A 23757-nucleotide genomic window follows, 5' to 3' on the forward strand; every position below is an offset into this window, starting at 1 on the left:
GGGATGGACCATGGTATAAGAGGAAGAGATGATACTGCATCCTAACATTTTAAAAATGGGAGATCCTTGTAACAATGAGGAAGAAGATTCAGCTCTTCACCTGGGTTGGACTATCCTGCTAATACTCACTTTTGCAAGGATCCGTCCTCCATCTAACCCTGCCTTTGGGAGGTCAATGAAGAACTAAGATTCCACAATGGATGGTAGACAACTTGAATGCCCCAAGAAGTTCTTAAGACCTTTCTCCCTGCCCTGCTTCCCTCTTCCTTCCTTCCTTCCTTCCTTCCTTCCTTCCTTCCTTCCTTCCTTCCTTCCTTCCTTCCTTCAAATTAGGATGTTGACCTTCATCATCACTTACCAAACTTCAGATGCTGAATTTTGTAACCATTTATCAATCTAAATAGAAGAAACAATATCTGACCTGCTGTAGTAATCCACTATGCTTTAAGTAAAGAATCTGTTTAAAAAAATGTGGTTTGATTCTTAAGCCCCATAGAGTAGCTTATTTCAAAAACATAATGGGGTGTAATCTGGATGTATATGTGGCATGGCCATGCCAAAGAAACCCAGGGTCTGTGTGTTTGAGTCCAAGATAATTCTAATAGTCCCCATTCAATAAGCAGAATATTACCAATCCCTCAACAGCTGTGATAACTGATGGTTCTCAGTCAGCAGACAGAAGATCATCAATTCTTCTTTCATCTGAGCTTTCCTAAAGGGAAGACAACTGAAAGGTCCCAGCTGGGCACAAGACTGTCAGTCTCTTAGGGAATGGCATGACTGAAGATAGATGAAAGCAAACAGAGTCATCCTAGTTCAAGTTGAGCACAATACTTGCCCAGGGACAATTTTCACATTTTTCAAAGCAAATTCTACTTCATAAAAGAGGAAGCCTCACATGGATGCTCTTCTTAATAGGGCAACCTTAACATTAAACTTGGAAATTTCCAGCAATATCAGATACAAGTATGCTGTCTTTGTTGGCCTGTGGACAAGCTCCAACTTTAGATATCTTAGCAGTCCACTTACCTCTTTCTCCTGGTGTTCCAGGCTGACCAGGATTGCCAGGAAAACCTGGGCTTCCTGGAGACCCTTGCTCTCCCTGTGGTCCAGGTAATCCTTGCCGTCCTGGTTCACCAGGGGGCCCCGGGATAGTACGTGTTGAGACTGAGTTGCTTGGGATCTGATTTAAGATTGAACTGTATCTAGCCAGATGACCTGCAAAGCAGACACATCCAGAAAACATAAGCTTTATCTAAGAACTCTATCCTGATTGAGTTTTATGTTGATAAGAAGAATAAGGGGGACTCAATTCAAGAGTTATTGGGTTTGGCCCAATGAACTATACATAAATGCAATTTGTTTTAGAATGCACAAATACATCCAGTAAACCTACAATCATTACAACTATGAAAGTACAGAAGTTCTTGTACCCACCTTGGATAAGCTGTTCACACACCTGACGAGCTACTGCCCGTACCATTGCATGGGACTGAAGATCTCCCTGTACATTAAGGATATAGTGATACATCAGCTCCCATAAGAGATGCTGTAAGGTGCATAAAATACAGATGTTCCTCACATACAACCAATCTTTACCAACCTGGCATCTTCCAAAGTATTGAGAATACAACTTTCAATCCCCCTTTGGCCTCCTGGCAGTCCCAATCCACCTGGAGGGTACTGAACTGGGAAAAGGTTGGGGTTTCTTGGCAGCACAACCTAAGGATGTCTACTCACAAGTCCCACAGGATCTACTCCCACATAAAGACACATAGGACTGCCACCTACATATACTGGGGGGAAAAAAGCCTCCCAAAGTAGTACTTTATTCTAAAAATAAAGAAACTGTCTTTAAAATCTGTAATTAAGGCACTTACACGTTCACCTTTTTCGCCTTTTGCTCCAGGAAGTCCCTGGGTTGGAGAGGAGCACAAAATATAAAGTAAATAAGCACAGAATCTAATGTAAATAAGTTTCCCACCCCCTTCTTTGTGATCCGCGGGCCTTTTTAATGTGGCAACCTTGTAAGTCATAGGTTTTCAACCACACTGCACCAGTAGTTATTTAAGCAAGATGGGATTATACTTCCCAACGCACTTCAAAGACGACTGCAAAGTTTAGTAAAATTAGTTGTGGTGTGGTATCTTTGTGATGAGGTGTGATATGTTCATGAAAAGCTTTTGGCCATCTAGCTATTGGCTGAAATCTGGGTGAGAATGAAGATATCTGTGTATTCAGCAGCTTTGAAGAAGGGTCATATTCCAGGCAAAGTTTCATAGCAGATCCCCATACTTAGCAGTAGGATCTTTCAAACTCTGCTCTGATGGGGAACATACATAAAAAGACTTCTTGGAAGACAGCCATTGTTTTCATTCTAAGTCAAAGAAAAGAAATCAAACAGAGCTGTTTTAAATGTCTACAGAAGGCAAAGTAAATGTTACTTTAGCGGTGCAGTTACAAAACATGTAAGGGTTTCCAAAAGCATTTAGTTCTAGGTGCAGGGAGGCAAACTGCAGTGGAAGCTTTCTCAGCTCTGCTGGTGAAAATCTCCCACCCCATCCCACATTACAGTTAGCATCAGGGGGAAAAAGAGACTTTACAGTGATGACAACAGGACCTTCAAAAGCTAATCACATTATGGGGGAAGGGTGTGATTTTGGTGATTGTGGCTAGGAGGAAAAGTGAAACCTTTGCTCTCTGGACATATGGAAGATACTATTTTTCTTTGAAAAGGTGGTTTCCAATTTGGCTCTGAGGGGGTTAAAAGAATGTTCAGGTCTCCAGGAGAGATCACTTGACATATCACAATTGCAGGAAAACAACAGAACCAGTTTTGAACATAGTCATGGCACAAACAAGTCACTGGAGTTCTGTGTTGTCCTACCACATCATCATTTGTGTCTGCTTAAGAAAACATGTGCTTGATCGTTTAAAGAAATATTCTAGCTGCCATCATGCAAACATATTCATCATAATGTTTACTAGGACTTCCTGGCACAGTTGAGGAGGCCCATCCAATAAAGGCGGACCTACAAAATATTTACTGAACTACTCTGTTATATATCACAATATAATATGTAAATAGATTATTATTATTTCCTCTAATTATGATCCTACAGTGACCTCAAGGACTAATTAGGTGACCATTTTGGGGAAAAAATATCTGAATAGAGCATTAATTTTCCCTCTTATGAAAGGATCTCTGCATGTTTACAATCTAAATTAACTTATGCTAAAAAAATCACCTTAGAATACTTCCTACACCCAACAGTCTTCCCCCCCCCCCCTTTTTAATTTATTCTTCAAATACTGGAAGCTGAAGAAAACTGGTAGAATAAATCAGATCAATGAAATATCCTCTTCAGTTTATAGATTCACTTGGCTTACAGGTCTGTTATTCCTGGCACTCCCTGCTGCTTCTTTTCCATCGACTGGATTAGTAGCAAAATCATTTAAGTCAAAGGAGTGTGGTAGAAAATTGAAATAAAAGCCTTAACACTTTTATATCATTTAGACCAGGCACGTGATGTACTTATTGAAAAGCTTGGTGACTCATCATAGATATATATACATACAGACATACAGGTACATGTATGCATACACACATACACACACATATACATAGAGTATGATGGACTTCTACTTACAGGTGGTCCAGCATCTCCTTGTGGGCCGACATTACCCGTAATTCCTGGGACACCTGGAGCACCAGGTATTCCCTGCATAGAAAGAACAAAGAAAACAAGTAACAGGAGTTCAGACATACTGGTTCTCTGTTTATACAGACTTGTGCTTTGCATCTTGGCTGACATTCTCCAACACCTTGGCTCAAGAATCCACTTTATTTCAGAAAAGACAGCAGATGAATCATGGTGAGGTTGTCTATGCACTTCCTCTACTCGTTCAATGAATGCAAGTTATTCCTGGAGAAGCACAGATAAAGGCCCATCCAAGTGCCAAGTTATTGTTCAGCAAGATGTTCCATAAGAGCATCAATAAATTGGTTGGTCCACAGACTTATTTGTCCCAGTGTGGAAGATTTTCCACCTGTCATCCATAATGAAACCTCTTATTCTGTATATCAGTGACTACTTGTTTATCAGATGGCCACTTCTGCATTGTCCATCCAATTAGATTCATTCAGGAATTTCCCATATTTTATTTCATTTCTCACAACCAAATCGCTTTGTTCTGCCCCCTCCTGATTATAACCTCAGAGCCACTAGCTGTGTTTACACTCCACAGTAAATCATAGTTTGTCTAAGGACACCTAGATGATTAGTCTTGCCATCCCCCAACCCTTCTGAACCCAGTTTAAAATGTACCCAAAATTGACCTGGGCTGTTTTGACTGTTTGCAGATATATTCCCTGACTTTCCTTCCTTACAGCTCTTACTATGATTACAGTAATCCAGGCAAAATAAAATGGGTGAAATTGGCCATGTTGACTAGATGGAAGTTTTTTTCCTGAAAGACTTGCTGGCTTGCCAGACTACTCCAGATTTTTGGTCTTGAGGGGTTTTTCCCCCAGTTGGAACGATGGTCTTGACATGGAAGTTCCATGGAAAAAACAGGGATATAGCAAGATTTCACAGAAATGAAGCCCTCAGTCATGACATCACTGACCACTGGGTGGATCATCGTGTGCCAAAGATGGAATTAAACCCTTGGAATAACTCCCGAAGCTTTGGAAATGACTCAAGGTTTGAGCTATCCGTGACCTTTTAAACACATGAAGTTCCTGACGCATTCATCATTTTTATTTTCTAAAATAGACCTCAGGGTTATCTAGAAGCATTTTTGGAAATAAAAATTATGCCAAAGACGTATAACTTTGTTTCACAGATAGTTTTCTATTTCTTAAAAAAAATTAAATAGTTTTTAAAAAGATAATCCATTTAAGAGCCGCATTATCTATAGGCACCAGGGCATCTTCAGCCACTGTGCTGGGAAATCTAGATTTTATGAATTAACTTTGTTATTTTACAATGAAAACAAGTTTATATATCTATATCTATACCTATAGCTATATCTGTTCCCGATTCACCTTCTGTGATTCAAGGATTTTTAACCAATTTTTTTAGAAGTGAATAGTATGATTGTCTTTACCACAGGTCCTGGGGGTCCTGGGGGTCCCGTTGGCCCATCTTTGCCTGTCAGGCCCTAAAACAGATGAAGTACTCGAATTACCATTTTGCTCTTTATAATGGTTTAAAAGAAGCAACCATATCATATATATGAAGATTATATTCATTCTTATACATATACAGTACTATATAAAGCTAAACAACTAAAATCATTGTCATGTTTCCTTTTGCTTAAAAAATAATAAAAATAAGATTGTTCTGGAATTTTTGGAGGTCTTTTAAACTTAGTTCCTGTGGTTATTACCATAGGAATACTAAAGGTATTGTCCATATTTATATGGTTGTTTCCGCATAACATTTCTGTAGCATCTATCAAAAGATTCACATCTATGTTTTAACCCAAATGTTCTGCTTTTGGAGCAACTCGTAGATGTTCTTGATTAAAAATAGCTACTATAAAATTGCTGCAGGCAAGTCATTTGTGTATTGCTTCTGCTTCTGCTACACGCAACGCACAACGCACACAAACACACACTCTTCATTCCCACCTTTGCATAGTCCAGCTTCTCAGTGTTTGCTGTATAAGCATATGTGCAAAAAAGGGGATTAATCAGAAAGTGGTTTAGGGAATGAATCCATATTGCCATCTTTCTGATGAGTAACAGATGTTGAATTCCCTCTGCTCATTCTTCAAAGTTCAAAACTTAATCCCAGAAAAGTTACAGTAGGGCACTTCATAACAGAATTAGCAATATGACAGTGAAGATGATAACCTAGAGAGGTGGTGGTCTCCCCTTTACTAAAAGTGTTCAAGTGGAGGCAGATAGTGGTTAATTTGGATTCCTGCCCTAAACAGGAGGTTGGACTCCATACCTAAACGACCCTTTTCATCTCTAGTTTCTACAGTCTGCGGGTAGACTGGAGAACTGCCACCTTTAAGACCATGAAGCTGCTTGCTCCATACGCATTCTGATGTTGCTTCACGTTCCTTCAACACCAGAGCACACCCACAAAAATTCAAATTCAAAATGCATATGTTGTCTGTAGTGGTGGTGGGGGGGAGTCAATCAAGTGAAAATGGTGGACGTAGCCAGGCAATGGAAGCCCTGCCCCTTTTTATCATGCGCCACATGCATTGCACAGATTTAAAAGGGGCAGAGATACCCCTGATTAACACAGAGCTGAAAGCTAGATTGGCTTGAGAACACAAGAGATTTTAGCAATGTGAGAACGCTATTCCCATACCCGAAGGTAAACATACCGTGCACGTACTATTCCGGCAGGAAAATATTCTTTGACATGATGGCCAACAATACTACCTTTATTCTCCAAGTGGCTCTGAAACTAAGAGGCTTCGGGATTGTAAGTTTACAATGTAGTTTTAGATTTATAAACTTAGAAGAAAGTTATGAGATGAAACTTATGAGCTGATGCTTATGATACATGCCCATTGCAACGTGTTATTTGTCTTAATGACGGAACTGGGAATACATTTATGGCAAAGAATTATTTCTCCTCCCCCCTATGATTCCTGAGGGGGAGAGAGAACGGGAGAGAGAGAAAGAGAAAGAATGCAGGATTTGATAATTTGAACAGAATCATAGCTAGGAGGCCAGTTTTTTTAAAAAACAAACCCCTATAAAATGGTTCCCTGTCATCTGAACAAAACTTACATCTATGTAACATGCTTAGGACAAATACTTTTTGGAATAACAAAGTTTTTCACCCTGTTACTAGATGCAGTTAAATGCAGACTTAGAATACTAAAGGCCAAACTCCTTGAGTTTTTAAAATATATTAAGTGAAAACAGATTTCTGACACTATTTCAAATCAGTCTTAACTGCAATCTAATATGCCATTGAGTATATTTTATAGTTTGTGCAAACCATCAAGAAACCAATCCTAGCTGATCCACAGTAGAGAACTGAATTATAAAATTGATGGAGCTCGCAGAAATGGCAACAATGATCAGTTTGGTTGGGGAAAAAACAATTAAGACTTTTTTAAAAATCTCTAAGTGTTATATGGTCTTTTTGCTGAAAGAAGAAAAGACAGAACTGATGATTTATGGACCTGGGGTGAGGGAGGGAAGGAAGGAAGGAAGGAAGGAAGGAAGGAAGGAAGGAAGGAAGGAAGGAAGGAAGGAAGGAAGGAAGGAAGGAAGGAAGGAAGGAAGGAAGGAAGGTTAAATTAACTTACAATTAGAAGATGGAAAGTTAGCAGCAGACTCTCCTATTTTTCTGTTGTTTATCCTTTTTGGCCTTACACACAAAGACCCAGTGACAGACTAAGGCATGGAGAGGGAAAATTACAGGCAATTAATTGCCATGGACAATCCAAGTTGTGAATACTTTTATTCCCCCTCCCTCCCATCCTTGAAAGGAAGTGATATCCACAAAGATGTCTGAGAACAGTTGCGCAAGGCAGGAGAAAGCCACATTTGCTTTATTGTCTTGAAGAGGGGTATTTCCTGCTTGAGAAGCATTTTCTTCATAGGTTTTGCACAGCTCTAGTTTGTGCTTCTATATATATTCCCATTGCCACTTCTATTAGTCAAACAGTGCTATTATAAGTTAAAATATTTTTTAGGTATTTTAACTTCTGTTAATTAGTTTCAGACCAAAACTATTGTCACATAACTACTACTTTAATATGATATGCCGCGGTTCTTTTTTCATGTTATACTCAATTTTGGATGAAAAGTTAAATATTTTTATGCTTGCAATGTTGACATCCTAAAATGCTATTAATATTGATAGAATTGTTACTAGCTTCTTCTTATTTTCAGTATTGCAAGCTTTCTAAATAATCGAATGTTCATAATTTATAATCATATTATATAAATACTATTGCATTGAAATCTGCATTGGAAGGGGTAGAAATGGAAGCAGTAACAGACTTCATTTATTTGGGCTCCAAGATCACCGCAGACGGAGTCTGCAGCCATGAAATTAAAAGACGCTTGCTCCTTGGGAGGAAAGCTATGGCAAACCTACATAGCATATTAAAAAGCAGAGACGTCACCTTGCCAACAAAGATCCGTATAGTCAAAGCCATGGTTTTTCCAGTAGTAATGTATGGCTGTGAGAGCTGGACCATAAAGAAGGCTGAGTGCCAAAGAATTGGTGCCTTTGAACTGTGGTGCTGGAGAAGACTCTTAAGAGTCCCCTGGACTGCTAGGAGGTCAAACCAGTCAATCTTAAAGGAAATCAACCCTGACTATTCATTGGAAGGATTGATAATGAAGCTCAAGCTCAGATACTTTGGTCGCCTAATGCGAAGAGAGGACTCTTTGGAAAAGACCCTGATGCTGGGAAAGATTGAAGGCAAAAGGAGAAGGGGACGGCAGAGGATGAGATGGTTAGATAACATCACTGAAGCAATGAGCATGAAACTGAGCAAACTCAGGGAGGCAGTGAAGGACAGGAAGGCCTGGCGTGATATGGTTCATGAGGTCATGAAGAGTCAGACACGACTTAACGACTGAACAACAACAACAACAAAAATCAAGATTTATAACATTACAATAAAAGGGGGGGAAAGACTGTGATATGGTAGAAAAGTCTGTGGAAATGATCTTCCTCTTACTTTCAACATTCTCCTTCCAGCCTCTCTCATCTACTACCCATTTCTTCATAGTAATCATTCCATCCACAGTTTATTCTCAGAGCAGGAATTACTGAACTCTGCTACCAACTACCGTATCTTCAACCAGACTCTTAACAACAGCTATTCCCAAAGACGGTAAAAAAGGTTGAAGTATTAAGCCGGACATTTTTAGACTCTCAGACATCTCTCAAAGACCCAGCCTCAATCTGAGTTCCTGATTCATCTGGCCCTTCACAAATTCCTTCCCAAGAAAGTTTAAAAAATCTAACAGTAAAACCCAAGGAACCATAAAACTCATTGAGAGAACGTGGTGTACATCACATGCATTTGCACACTGGCTGGCATTTCTAAAATTATACTCCGAGACATCTGGACAACATAAAGTTGAAGAATACTGTTATATATTTAGACCAAAGCGAGACTTGCTTCTGAGTAAATATTTATAGTGCAGTTCTATTCATGTCTTTACAGATAAAAGCTCCATTTGGTTTGATAATAGTATTTGTTCCCTGCTAAGTGTGAACAAGACCCCAACGACAATAACTTGAACTGACATAAACAGGCCATCAGTGCTGGGTAGCAGGGTGGAGTGATTTGCTTCAGGGAGCACCAGGTGGTGTAGAGAAAGGAAGGCAGGAATTCACTTTAAAATATTTTCCCTAGTGGGAGGGAAAACATTGGGAATCTGCTTCAGGAGGAGGAAGAGATGATAATCCTTTTATTCCAATCTCTATATTCCACACATCTGGAAAGGACATCCATCTCAGACATAACAGAATAAAAAACCTTCTGTGAAAGAATGACTGCATTCCAATTTAGTAATCTCATCCAAAATTAGCCTTTCGTAGCAAATCTCTTGAATAAATTTGGGGAATTGAGTTGACATTTGTGGCAGTTCTTGCAGGTCCCCTTAAGGAGACATAAGAAATATTGAATCTGCAGGCGGAGGCTAAGAAGAAAGACATCCGTCAGCCAATCCCATGTACTTCCCTCTCTGAGATTCATTGAGAAGCATCTCAGAACTAAATCAGAATTCTCTGCAGGTAGGAAAGAATAAAATGGCACTAGGCCTGGATATGTACAACATGCTAGATTAAGCTAAAATGGAGCTGGGTTGTTTGGAATTCAACAGGTTGTGAGAATCCAACCATTAGGAAGTTGCCTAAATGCTGTCATTCCAAATGATAACATGGTTTCTTTCTTTGGGTCTATATGAAATTAAGACAGGAACTGTGTTTTGTTCATCTGGGTTTAGCAGTGAAGCAGGTAATGTAAACTCATCCTAGTAAGAACAGTTCATAGTATGCAAAATTAAGCCTTGGAGGAACAGAGCAAGGTGAAGTAGGTGGATGGTTACTATCAATTCTTCCATTTTACCCTTTGCCCTTGGCTTCCATCTCGTCCCGGTGATCCGGTTGGTCCTGGAACACCCTGAGTAACACCCAAAAGAGAGCCAAATTATACATTTCAACCCAAATTTATGCTAATAACAGCAACAATAATAATGCAAATCTACTTATCCATATTTATAAAAAGAACATATAAATCTAAATATAGATTGATTAATGGAGTTACACTGTCCAGTTGTAAACGTTAGTGCTCCACAAAGCTTCAAATAGATGATCTGATGGAGAGTCAAACCAATTATCTTTGAATCAAATGTCTGAATCGAATATTTCACTCAGCCTGCAACTTGTAGGGACAACTCAGGTGTGAATGGGGCGGGCATTATCAATGTCCTCATCCAAGAATTGTGCAGGTAACATTACATGCAATTACTTTGAGCAGACACAATGTGATGGCTCCTTTGTTATCTGCCCCCAGCAGCACAGGACTAGCTGGGTCCTGGATATAAAACTTGGGAGCACATTCTCCATGCTTTTACAAGTGTGGAGGTACGACCCTTGCCTGGCACCTGCTAGGTTGGGAGCTCAGATAAATCCTGCACTTCTAGCTCCAAAACTCCCTTCTTGCAGCACTGAGGATCTGTCACAGGCAAAGGGTGGAAGATCCCCAGGACAAGCAAGTTGACCTGGAGGACGGAGGAGATGCTGGCATTAGAGGACCCATCCTTTAGTCTACTTGAGTCTGACAGGTTGTGCTATCTAATGGAAGACATCATGCTCTCAGGTAGTTCCTTAAGCAAATGGTGGCACACTTCCTGCACATTGAATGCAAGAAAGCACTAGAGTGAAGTACTTACAGTAATAGTGCTACCCATGACCAAAAACGCACTCAGAAAACTCACAAATATGGACAGGAGGGTGACAAGCCCCACTCTCCTTTTGTTCCTCATTTGGAACTAAGTTATACAGCCCTGATTCACGTGAGAGAATAATGCCATCAAGACTAAGAGCTTAGAGTCCAGTTCTCCCTGCTGTTCTCCAGTTTCCAATTGGTGGTTATCACCGTATCTGACAGGAGCGCAGGAGCAAAATCCACAGTAAAACTATATTTAATTCCTCCATTAGTGAAGGATTGTAATAATAATAACAACAACATCTGCCTGTACCAGGTCCTTGGGAAGGACTTGATAGGTGAATAAAAATACCAAATCCAGTCTAAACATCTGGCTGACTATGTGACCAACAATAATAATAGTTAACAATACAGCTCTGAAGTATCTAATAGTTGAGTAATGTGGAGTAACTCCATTCTAGACTCGCATAGCACAATGGTTACCTGAAGGCCTGGACGACCAGTTTCTCCCCTTTCTCCTTTTTCTCCAGTTGGTCCCTGAAAACAAACAAACACTCTTTATTGTTTGTTTCACTGTCCCCCTTTTTCTCATCCAAACAAAATGGTTAATTGCCAATTTCTTTCTGGAGAAGGGGGGAAAAAAGGAATTCCAAAATTGCTTTATAAGACTGAATTATGGTAATAAAGATTTGAACTATGGAAGAAAGGGTGGGATAGCCCTTAATTAAATCCACAAGTCAAGGCATCTGATTCTTCTTTAATTTCAGCTTGTTTAGATCCACTATTGTTGGGCAGACTATAGACAGACATCCAACATTACACAAGCAGACTTTTAACTACACACCGGGTTCTCTCTAGCTCCCCTCTGCCTCCACCTTCCCATATCTGTGTCTCCATATCCAGTCTAGAGGGAAGGGGAGAAGAAAGCAATCTGCTGCTACAACCCTAAAATTATACAAAAAAATAGCCAGGGGAGGAAGGGTATCATGAAACATAAAGTATTTTTCTTACCCTTCAAATACTACTTTTTCTAGATCAAGTTTTTCATAAAATCCCCTAGGCTGTCATTGCAGTAGCTAAAACCACATGAAACAAGAAGACCCTTGCTGGATCAGATTAAAGATCTGTCTAGCTCAACTTCCTAATTCTCATAGGAATCGAACAACGGCCACCAGAAGCAAGACATGGGAGCGCTCACACCCTTCTGCTCATATTCCTCAGCAACTAAAATTCAGGGGCTGGTTATTGGCTGCCCAGAATAAGTATTTGCATAATAATAAACCTACTGGAGGTCCTTCAATAGAAAGTCCGCTTGGCCCCTGAGGTCCAGGAGGCCCTTGAGGACCTGGAGCACCAATTCCACCTCGAGGTCCATCTGGTCCCTAGAACCAAAAACATAATCACAAAGTCCCATGCTAAAAATGTAGCAGTCTACCCTTTACTTATTTATTTAACATATTTACTTAACTGCTTTCTATGTGAGTGCATCTCAGAGGAATTTACAAAATGCAATATTAAAATAATGAAAAACCTATAAAACATGTTCATTAAAAAAAGTTGGGAGGGAAAGAAAAGAAAAGCAATTATTCACCGTTCGTACGGGGAAGGGTTTGGGTGAAAAGAGGGGATTTTAATACAGATGTAGGCAGTGGGAAGAGTTTGTTCTGTATTTATTGCTTGTCCTGAGCCAACTAGGATCACTATGTAAGGTAGAGAGCCATTCAATTCTTTAAATATAAAAATAAAATATAATAATAGGCCTCTCAGAGATTTTAGGGGAGAGAGCTGATCCAGAATGAGCTGCCACTGCAGAGAAAATGGCTTGAGAGTAACTGCTAGGTTGTCTCAAAGATCGACCAGGCCCAAAACAGTCAAGACACATTTTATCAGGCACCTTAAGATGTGACTCAGCTTAATGTACTGTTATAGATGTTGGGCTAATCTGAGCAGTCTCTTAAGGAACTTCCTACTTTGTAATTTTGGAAAGTTAAAGATTTTTATGAATACAGCTGTCAGCAAGCATTTGTTCAGACAACCACTGTTAAGAGCTGACAGAGGAGCAGGTGATAATTATAGTGATATTCAATAAGCTTAGGAAGATATTGATATTTTGTCTTGCTAGGCATATCCTGAGAGTTTGAATTACAGAACATATGAACTGGAAGGGACCTCATAGGTCAGCCAGACTAAGCCAGTGACCAGTATAGAACTCAACAAATCTACCCAACAGGTGGTTATCTAATCCTCATTTGAAAATCTCCAGCAAGCCCATCATTTTTCTAAGCAGACTGGTTATGGTTTAACAGATCTTCCCATTAGGAAGTTCTTCCACTATTCAGCTAGAATTTCCTTTCTTTTAGTTTCAACTCACTGGCCCTTGTCCTGTTCTCAATTTCAACATGCTCTGTCTTGCATGTGACTTGACTGGAAGATCTGAGAAACTGGCAAAAGCCAGGGTTTATATCATATGGTATCTGAGTTTCCCTAGAAGCCTGAGGAGAAGAGCAAACTACCAGTGTTCAAATGCTGAAAATAAGATATGGGGAACCTTTCTGGGTCAGCAGACACAACTCAGTATATTATTTGTTAACTCAACTTCAGTCTTTTTTTATTATTGCTGGGCCAGTGAAGCTGAGACTTTGGGGTGATATAAGAGTGGGAATCGGAGCATTTCATCTGTCAGAAACTTTATGATCCCATTCCCAGCCTTATTATCCTATGTGTGTGTATGATGTATGGGGTGGGGAGTATTTGCCAAAATTGCATTGTTTCAGACATTTTTGGTGGTGCAATCTACTGGAGATTCCAAGTCTTGTACACGTGTCCTTGTGTATTTATGGATAGATATGTAGCTGGGCTGTAGGAATTATATAAAAACAATCCCTCACAAAAACATTGGCACTCCTGAAACTTTTCACCACTTTGATGCTGAGTACATGTTTGTAGCAGTGTGAATTAACACGATGGAGAAAGTTTAAGAAAGAAACTTATTTGCAAAGCTCTAAATCAAACATAGAAATAATAGAGCTGAATTAGGAATAATAGAAGGTGCCCTGAATTCTACCTGTTCTATAGAAATCCTTGCACCTTTTAGCAAAATTTTCTCTTTTTTCCCCCAAACTGTTTTTCTCCCAATAATAAATATTGGGAAAAGATAACAAAACAAATAGCACTTAGGTCACATTCTACATAGACAATAAAAGCATTATGTGGGCTGGGGCTGGGATATTTATGGAACATCATGCAGAAGGAAGCTGCATTAACAAGTTACCTTTGGACCATCTTCACCACGGCTACCTTTGGGACCCCGGAGACCTGGACCACCCTGTCAAACACATTTAGATTAAAAGAAATCAAGTAGGTCCTGTTGTTCAATGTTGCATTGTGTTTTTATGTCCTACTCAAGAAAGTTCTTATTCAGAGTTTTAGCCAAAGAGCCATCCTTTAACATATCTCAGTTTCTTTTCCAACAGGCACATTCAGTACTACTGAGAATGACTCGTTCTCTCAAGGCTGCTCTTGTTTCACAGTAGCCCTGTTTTGGTTCCAAACCTGGTAGCATAATTCACCAATACAGAGAGAATCATCATCATCATCATCATCATCATCATCATCATCACCATCATCATCATCACCATCCATCATCTCCTCCTCACAATGAATATAGCAATTCATATTTCACTATTCCACCCACAACCCTCCCCCATCATTAAATGTGCCCATTTCTCTTAAGGAAAACACAACTGAAATTCAGCCTTCACAAAGCCAATTGGGAATTTTCTATAAAGATGTCATTTTTGACTCATTTTCATGCTTTTCTTAACTCTGGAAACCAGCCAGCTCCCCAGGCCAAGTCACACTTGGGTAAGTGTGAGTTCTGTCTTATCACTGGGGGGCTTAGTAGGGCTGTGCATGCTTTAAAAGTGGTTCAGAAGAAGTGCAAATCCAACATATTTTGAAGGTATTAGATTGGGGAAGAGAGAAATGCCATGGATGTTTCCAGACATGGTCTTTATGGGACAAAGGCCCTACCCAATGTCTGATTCACTGGTTTGACTGATGGTCCAATAATGTACCATGTTTATTCTACCACTTCTTCACTTTTTTTTTTTTTTTTTTAGTTTCAACAAAATATCAAACAAGGAGAAAAAGATGGAACAGCTGAAAGTTTTGATTACCAGCAGTAGGAAACAAACTTCTGGAAAGTCCCCAACACTCTAAGTAACAGAACAAAAGCAAATAAGCCTTATGTATATTTATTGATATTTCAGAGCATCATCTAGAAACTGGAAACCTTGTATGTGAGGCACACAAATGCCACATCCCCTCTGACTCAGTGCTTTCCAGATTTACAGAGGCTATAACTCAAGCTAGTAGAGACTATAATTGCTTTTCAATACAAACTCTACTTCAGAGCAATAGGTAGTCCTTATTTCAATTCATTGTATTAAACTCTCAGCCCTGAACAAGAGATTTTGGCAGTTTGCATCACCAGGCTATGTTCTCAATCTATCTAATAAAATTAGATATTTGGCCACCTGGCAGTATTTGAAATGGGACACTGGTGAAAGACCAATAAAGTAAAATCTTACAGGTGGTCCTGGTGGCCCAGGAGATCCTTTGCTGACTTCAGAGCAGGAGCAAGAATGTGGAAGGGTAGGGCAGCTTTCTTCATCTCTCTAACAACAACAACAAAAAAGTTTGTGTCATCTTCAGTGTATTCCAAATTAGGATACTCTGGATCCTGGTTATACAGGTAGTCCTTTACTTACAACCATTTGATTAGCAACCATTCAAAGTTCCAATGGCACTGAAAAAAGTGACTTATGACTGGTCCTCGTACATACAACAGTCACAGTGTCCCCACAGCCACATGATCATAATTTGGGTGCTTGGCAACCGGCATGTATTTACGATGGTTGCAGCATCCTGGAGTCACGTGATCTCCATTTGTGACCTTCCCAGTTGGTTTCTGACAAGCAAAACCAATGGGGAACTACATGATTCACTTAACAACTGTGTGATTCACTTAACAACCACTGTGATTTGCTTAATGACCACTACAAAAAATGTAAAATCAGGTGCGGTCATGTGATGCCTCGCTTAATGACCAAACCATTTAACAATGAATTTTCCAATCCCTATTGTGGTCGTAAGTTAAGGACTACCTGAATGTTCATCTTTCGCAGATCTTTCCAGACATAGTTATAATTGAATTGCAAATAACTGAATAAGTATTTTTAATGGGTAACATCTTACCAATGCTGGAAGTTCACAGCATTTATCTCTATTGGCCCATGAAGTAGTACAAACAATATCAAACATCTGCAGCTGGAACTGGTTTAAGAAGGAAAAAACAATTTCAAAATGATTAGGTACGATCTAATAAAAACAAAAACATAACAAAAGCTGAAGAAAATAATCACTCATGGTTTCTTATTTTTTTATTTACCAAATCATGAACCAACTGAATGCTTACCTTTGAGATATTGTTGTATAAAAAGATTTAAAAGTCACCCCAATTTATCCAAAATTGCAAATTGAAGATGACCCCCAAAAGGAAGCTTAAATAGAAAAAACTCATCTGCCTCCAGTATCATATTTACAGAAACTCTTTCTATTTTAAAAGTTAATTTTCAGCAAAGAAAATCTTTCAGGTAGATACAATGATGCTGATGAAAGCATACTCAACTTTGTTTTCCAAAATTATTCCTCTTCCATCCAATTTCTAACCCTACAAATGTCATAATTTTGTCACATTAAGATCAAAAGAACCGTTAGCCATATTGCTTAAATCAGGTCCAAAAGCAAGGTCAAAATGTATATAAAAATGGAAATATTTATTGAGAATCCATAGCTCAACACTATAAACCTGTCTTAGAAGTATTTTCTCTTAATTTAAAAATACAGAGTAGGCATGTATATGCCTCTCACTGACACCTATCTGCATACATGATTAATGTGCCTGTTTCCAGGAAAAAAAAATTGAGGTACACTGTCTCAGATGCCTCAAATAAAGATCTAATGTGATGTCATATTTTTCTATTGTTTAATAAGTAAAATTTATTTGAATTAATTTATTATATTTATGTAGAAATCGGCTGAATGAGTCTTTCTTTGGACAGTAAGACGCGATAGGGGTTCTTGCTCTTGATTCCAAGTGAGCTACTAAACAAAGATATCCTTTTTTCTGATCCATTTATCCACAGAGTTTACATTTAGTTCCATGAAGTCTCGATTCTGAAATAAACAATTCCACATAAACCTCCAAATGCCAATTCAACTCACACGCAACATTTCCAACAGAACAAACAAATGGTTTCTTTAAGATGCCTGAAGGAATGACATTTAAATTAAGAATATACATTAGCATAATTCATATTGCCGTATCTGCAGATACCCACAGACATAACTCTTCTACAAGTGGGATGTTCCTTTAAATTCAACAGAGGGCATGGTCAGGGAATCCTGGATATCACAGGTAGTATATTTCTTGAAATCTACAAAGATTGGCCTATTCCAGCTGGAGTGTATATGGCCAGTGACATTGTTATAATTATTAACTCTTTTACTATATTGCATTATATCATGCTGGCTGGAGAATTCTGGGATTTGAAGCCCACACATCTTAAAGTTGCAAGTCTGAAAAACACTGCATTATATGGAGTACATCAAGATACAAGGTGTGCGTGCTGGCAATATTATGCCTGACAATCATTTCTGTTGGGCTTTGCCACATAAAAAGAACTTCCAAATTTACCATCAGGGTGCCAGATATGGTTTAGAAGAAAGTGTATTTTTATTTTTTTGCTAAAAAAACCAAACAAACTCCATTTTTCAGAGCAAACTGAAACATCCCTGATGGTTTAGCCTCATGGATCATAGGACAGCATCACAACATAATTTTCTGAAAAATACACTGTACCTGACGAAGAGCACAGACTTTGATAAAGTAGAATTTGTGAAAAGAATGCTCTTTATTGAGAAGTATGTTTTGAAATGGATGTTTGTGGACTTACATAACCATCAACCAATTCAACTATAGGTTTTTGCTTCCTGTGGGTGTATAGTTCACTTGACCACTTACCATTCATACAACCATGATTTTCTTAATAAAAGCCATCGTTTCTTTCCTTTTTTTTCCTACAAAGCACCCTTCAACTGCAACTTTTTACAAGCTGGCCTTTGTCTTTCCCTCCTGGAACATGGCCATGGAGGTTGCTTGGTTCAATTGTCTTGTAGGAGTTGATATATTAATTGCCAAGCTTAAGCCAGGAGTCTGAAAACACTCCTTCTTTGTGCAAAGCACATAATTTTGTAGAGAAGGGGGCAAATACGTTCTTTGCAGGCTAAATAAGCTGAAGGCAATTAGGTTGAAGCGGCTCTTCTGGACAAGAGAATTCAAAGGACATGACCAGATTGTCCAGCTTTGAAATTAATCCACTTCTCTCCTATTAAATTTTCTTATTCCTTTATCAGATAATCAGGTCTCCCCAGGATATAATGATGTTGTTCTGGAAGAGTTTCTCTTAATTTTTTTGGAACTGTCATCTTGAAAAGAAGATAATTTAGTTCAGGCCAAGTCTCAAGAGTTCAGCATGTGAAGTACTTGTCAGTGAGTGACCCCAGGGACCTTTCCCCGCTTGCATTTAACCACGACACAAAGATGCCCTGACAAAGTGGGGGAACATGCATTAGATTTAATGTGAAGGAACTCGATGGAGCTACAGCTGAATTCATGCCTTCCTGTGTAGTTATGCAGGGGTTACATCAATCCCTCATGAATAAATCTTCCTGAATTATCATCCCCTTTTATTTCAAATCCTTAGCTCCTTCACTTACTGGTGCAGAACTGTCCCTTGGTCCTCTTGATCGAACCATCCTTCCCAGTACTTCAATCCCATCAGAAGTGACATTTCCTGCTGCATTGATCATCTTCTCACCCACTTCCTTGCAATCAATCACTACTTTAGCTGTTGTTTTGCTGATAACAATATGCAGCTGGAAGAGGAGAGGGATGTTTTTATACACAAAGGAGAAGCCAAAAGGGCACACATAAACAGGAGCTCTCTGTACTGATATTTTTAATACAATTCACAGGCATGGTATTGCTTTCTCAAGTTTCTGTATGCGCAGAGGGCTGCACATTCTCCTATGTTCCTCACTGTTACGTATCTTAAAATAACCTGTTGGCCATTAATTCCATCTTCCACCTAGGAGGGAACTTGTGTATCATTAATGGCAAAAGAAAGACCTGACTGAAGATCCACGACTGAGGGAACAACTGGCCATGCCCAGAGACCGAATGGTCAGGATTAGGCTGCTTGCCCCATGCCTCCTTAACAGAGATCCATAACTTATGTGGCTTTGTGTGGCTTGGCGATGGCCAAATTCCAAAAATAGGGGGATCACGGTATGTACTGAGAGAAGGACTCAAGAGTTTTTGGAGCAAAATGGGTGGCATCTTCAAGGTTTAAGGCATTTGTTTTGACCCTTGAAATGTCCCCCAACCGCTAGAAAAGCAGGAACAACAATACTATCTTTATTAGTCACTGTCCAGAAACACAGACAATAGAAGAATAGAATAGAATAGAATAGAATAGAATAGAATAGAATAGAATAGAATAGAATAGAATAGAATAGAATAGAATAGGATAGGATAGGATAGGATAGGATAGGATAGGATAGGATAGGATAGAATAGAATAGAATAGAATAGAATAGAATAGAATAGAATAGAATCTGCAGAGTTCATAACAATTTGTAATTAAATTAGGAAGAAAATAAAAATAAAATGAAACAATATCATATAAGTACCAGAGTGCTAAAATATTAAATATTGAAGACTAATCACATTAGAAAACTATTCTGCAAGGATGTAAAATAGAGTAGTATAAAAACACGTAAAAATTTTGACAGCTGCCAAATTACTTCCCTTGTTTCTAGAGAAATTAAACAATAGTCTTATTTCACTGTTTCCTAATGATATCAGCTCTGAAACAGAATTTGGCAGCTTTAAAAGTGACATCATTGTTACAGTCTGAGAAGAAATGAAATTGAGAATTTGTCTGGTCTATCAGAGGACTAAGCCAAAAAAAAGGGGGGGGGGGATTATGTGTTTGGTCCCACTTACTCGGACATTTCTTGAGGCCACAAAAGGGATACTAGTGGACCACATGCAGCCCCCAGACCACCCTTTTTGTATGCTTGCTGTATAACTTTGAATCCTCATAAATTAGGGAGAATAGGACAAAACTGGGAAGACAAGTTCTTTTACATTTAAAATCTTTCTGACCTTTTTAAAACCTATTTCAGCAAGTCTCACCTTATGGAAACTTCCATAAAATATTTTCTTTATATCAGGCCCTTCAAAGGTTACAGTCTGGAATTCTCCTTTGTAGTCATAATTGAAGAAAGTCAAGGTTTTGCCATCATCTGTACGGTGTGTGAGAGAACAAGGCTCAGAGAACTGTCTCCTCTTTAAGATTATATATTGGCTTATCATATTTTCAAGCAACAGACATAAACAGCCAGCTGGCCAAGGCAACATTTTAGAGAACAGGTTTCTATACTCCTTCTAAATGTGCTCCCTAAAACTGTGCAGCTTGTGTAGGCAAAAGGGGAGTGGGTTTTGACAGATGGATAAACTGTGCTCTCCTAGAAAAAGTGCAGAAGCTTAAATTGGTTAAATCTGAGCATCCCACAGGCAAAGGGGAAGCTATTTAAATCCACTTCCTCTTTGTCTGTGCAAGCCCACTGAGGTTAATGAAACTCCATCTTTCAGGGCTTTTTGTCAACCAATGAGATATTCAGGACACCCAGATATAAGTGCCAAATGTGGACAGTCCTGGTCAAACCATGACATATAGTTAATCTACAGATACATCACCTTAGATACCTTCAATGACAAAAAGTGATTATAAATATTATAAATAGATAAGATACAGCACAGATAAGTAGAAAAGCCTATGAAAAACTGGGTAGGAAAAGTATGTAGGTTCCCTTCAAAAAAGAAAATAGCAACTATTGCTTCTTAAGTTCCTTGTTGATAAAATGCAAGAAATAGAAATAGAAATAAATTAATCAATCACAGCATACCACAAAGCCACAAACACTTACTATCCAAAATAACTCCAACCAATGGCTCATAGCTTTCATTTAAAATCTCCCACAGAGCAAATGGTTCCAGGGGTGTTTCAGGAAGGATGCGGAAGAGAAAAGTAATGGTGTAATCTGACGGGAGACCCTCTGGGTGTAAATATCTGTGAAAGGAAAATAAGTTTGCAGAAATTGATGTTAACAAAGAGAAAAACATTGGCAGAAATCCTACATCAGGAATGCACAATTTTCATTGGTCCAAGGCCACACGAGGCCATGCAGAATATATCAAGTGCCAAACTCTGTAAGTATACAGAGCTAGGAACCATCTGGGAGCAGAATTAAGTGAGGAAATGGGTGCCTTAAGAGGACACTCTAATTTTGCCCCTTAAGTATCTTCATAATTTCAACTGTATGTAAAGGGTCAGCATTTTGGGCTCATCAACTCTGTGAGCACTGGTGGGGCCACAAAAGAGATGCTGAACTGCTCCATAAAATGCCAAGTCTTTACTTTGTGCCCTACAATCAGCAATCCCCATAGCTGTGGGAGCTCCTTCAAGACAAACCAACTTTATTGGGCATAAGCTTTTGTGAGGAGCACAATTAGTCTTGAAGGGATTACCACATTCCATGTTTATTTTGTTGCCATTGGTAACATGGCTTGTTCCCCCCAGCATCTCTCCTGAAAGAACACAACACTCTAATCAAAACTGTTTCTGATGATCTTTTATTGTTGCATTTTTTAATGTTTTTTCATTTTTATTTTTCAGTGCTCAGTTTGAATAATACAAAAGGAGGCTTATACATGCTCAAATCAAATACAGCAGAAACTGTTCAAGAGATCAGAGAGGAATATGTTAGTTATTGCTCACAAAAATGTTGCTGCCAGTGCTTTACTAGGATTGAAGGTAAACATTAGTAATAAAACTACATTTGTATACCAGTTGAGACAAGACTATTTCTCAATCAATTAAGATCTGTGATCAAAATAATAAACATCTTACTTGGAAATCTTTAATGGGCCTAGCAATTTGTGTTTGTTTATTGATGGATAAAATGGGAGGAGGTAAATGGAAAATGATGATCTTACTGTAGTTTTTAAAATTTCATTTAATATTCTTTTTGTAAGTTACACACCATTTGATTAACTTCAGTCAACTGCAGACACGTATCTCTATTTTAAATTTATAATTACACATTTTAAAGAGTACAAAGCACATGCTGTAGATGATACAGAAAAGAAAAGAAAATGTTTTTTTTTCCTTTATGGACTGAATTTGCAAGTTTTTAGGAGTACCTTGCATGTGTTTGTTACTCCTGCAATTACTCTTCACTGATGGTACACATGGAGAAAATGGACAGGGAGTCCATTTTTCTATCCTCAAGAGAAGGCCACTATAGGACAAATAAAAAGCACTGTGTCCATCCACTCACACACACAGCAGCAGAACAGAACACAGAAGGAAAATAACATTTATTTAGTCATTCCGTCATTAACAAGAAGTACGAGGTTGATGCAAGGGGTAAACTTTGATTGCATGATCGTGAATTTTCTACACATTTGCGGATACCCCTAGATTACTATCTTTTAATCTGTTTCTTATTCTGTCAACTCATCTTTACACCTTTAGCTAATGACATGACTTTTCATTGTCCAATTGGAGACAACTGCCAAGTCCCACCTGAAAAATTGCTGAGACCCCAGTTGGGTTCAGAGACTCCATTTGAAAAACAATGACTACAATGAGTGATAGATTGGTCTGTATTCATTCCAAACTGCCATAGAGAAACATGTTTTATGATTGGTCCCACATTTAAATGTGTCAAGTTAATAGAATGCTAGAAGAACTGGGTCAAAAGAGTATAAGAGGTAACAATGAAAACATTGGGAAGTTAAGTGCTGTTTTATGCCAGGCAGGTAGTATTCAGATCAGATTTTTGCTCTTCAGAAGTTCACTGAGAAATGTGAATGTGAAAAATGAAAGTTTATTGTATGATAATTGATTTATAGAGTGAAGTGTGTCCTCCTGCCTACTTTATTATATAGAGGTGAGACTTGAGTATATCAGGAGAAAAATTAAGGGAGAATTTAATGCAGTGGGAATGGGGTGTATGTGGCAAAGCAAGAAGAAATATTAGGGATTGCACTGAGTTGATAAGATCTTAGAAAGGGAGATGAGAAGTTTGAAAAACAAGAGGTAGTATACAAAGCTGTACGAATGTGATCAAAGCAAGGATAGCTTACAAGGACAGAAACATACGGCGAAGTAAAACGAATGGTGTTGGTGCACACTAGATTTAGTTGTTTCCTTTTCTTTTCTCTTATCTCAGGTACTACATTTCTTTGGCTTACTATTTGTTTCTGCATAAGATTGCTCTCCCGAAAGAGAATAGTGTGCCAGGTACATACATATGCAACCTATCATGCCTCCAAGTGTGCTGATAAAACAGCACAATTTGCTAGCTTATACAGATCATAAGATTTGAAAAGCATCACCAGTATACAGAAGGGTGTTAATAGAAGGAAGGCATTCTACCAATCATGATAAAATTGCAGCTTCCCCCAAACACCCTATCAATCCTTGCCCCTTTAATCCTATCATAACTGCAAAGTTTTGAGCCAACCTGAGTGAAAGTGTGCTGCGTGGATCCTCAAAATCAACATGCTCCATCAAACTGCATACAAGATTCCTGACCAACTGAGGGTCACCATCTCCATACTCAGCTGATAAATACATACCTACGACTAAATCTTTCAATG

At 38.7% G+C, this 23757-nt stretch overlaps 1 protein-coding gene across 5 annotated transcripts in view; it reads right to left on the bottom strand.

Annotated features, from left to right (window-relative positions):
- Positions 1 to 23757, bottom strand: part of COL14A1 (collagen type XIV alpha 1 chain) — a 136887-nt gene that overhangs the window by 22554 nt on the left and 90576 nt on the right. For 4 of the 5 annotated variants that reach the window (XM_088149005.1, XM_088149004.1, XM_007433931.4 and 1 more), the window contains 14 exons: positions 21018 to 21160; positions 20224 to 20333; positions 18742 to 18900; positions 16159 to 16236; positions 15492 to 15578; positions 14171 to 14224; positions 12186 to 12281; positions 11383 to 11436; positions 10078 to 10131; positions 5113 to 5166; positions 3651 to 3722; positions 1881 to 1916; positions 1438 to 1504; positions 1030 to 1218 (listed from right to left, as the gene is read on the bottom strand). In XM_088149005.1, coding sequence (XP_088005131.1) covers positions 1030 to 1218; positions 1438 to 1504; positions 1881 to 1916; positions 3651 to 3722; positions 5113 to 5166; positions 10078 to 10131; positions 11383 to 11436; positions 12186 to 12281; positions 14171 to 14224; positions 15492 to 15578; positions 16159 to 16236; positions 18742 to 18900; positions 20224 to 20333; positions 21018 to 21160 — 1253 coding nt within the window. The other variant, XM_088149007.1, reaches the window with a different exon arrangement.

Source organism: Python bivittatus, unplaced genomic scaffold, assembly GCF_059951505.1.
Source record: "Python bivittatus isolate LINGU-HERP-01145 unplaced genomic scaffold, Pbiv_v1 ctg000590_np1212, whole genome shotgun sequence".
NCBI lineage: Eukaryota > Metazoa > Chordata > Lepidosauria > Squamata > Pythonidae > Python > Python bivittatus.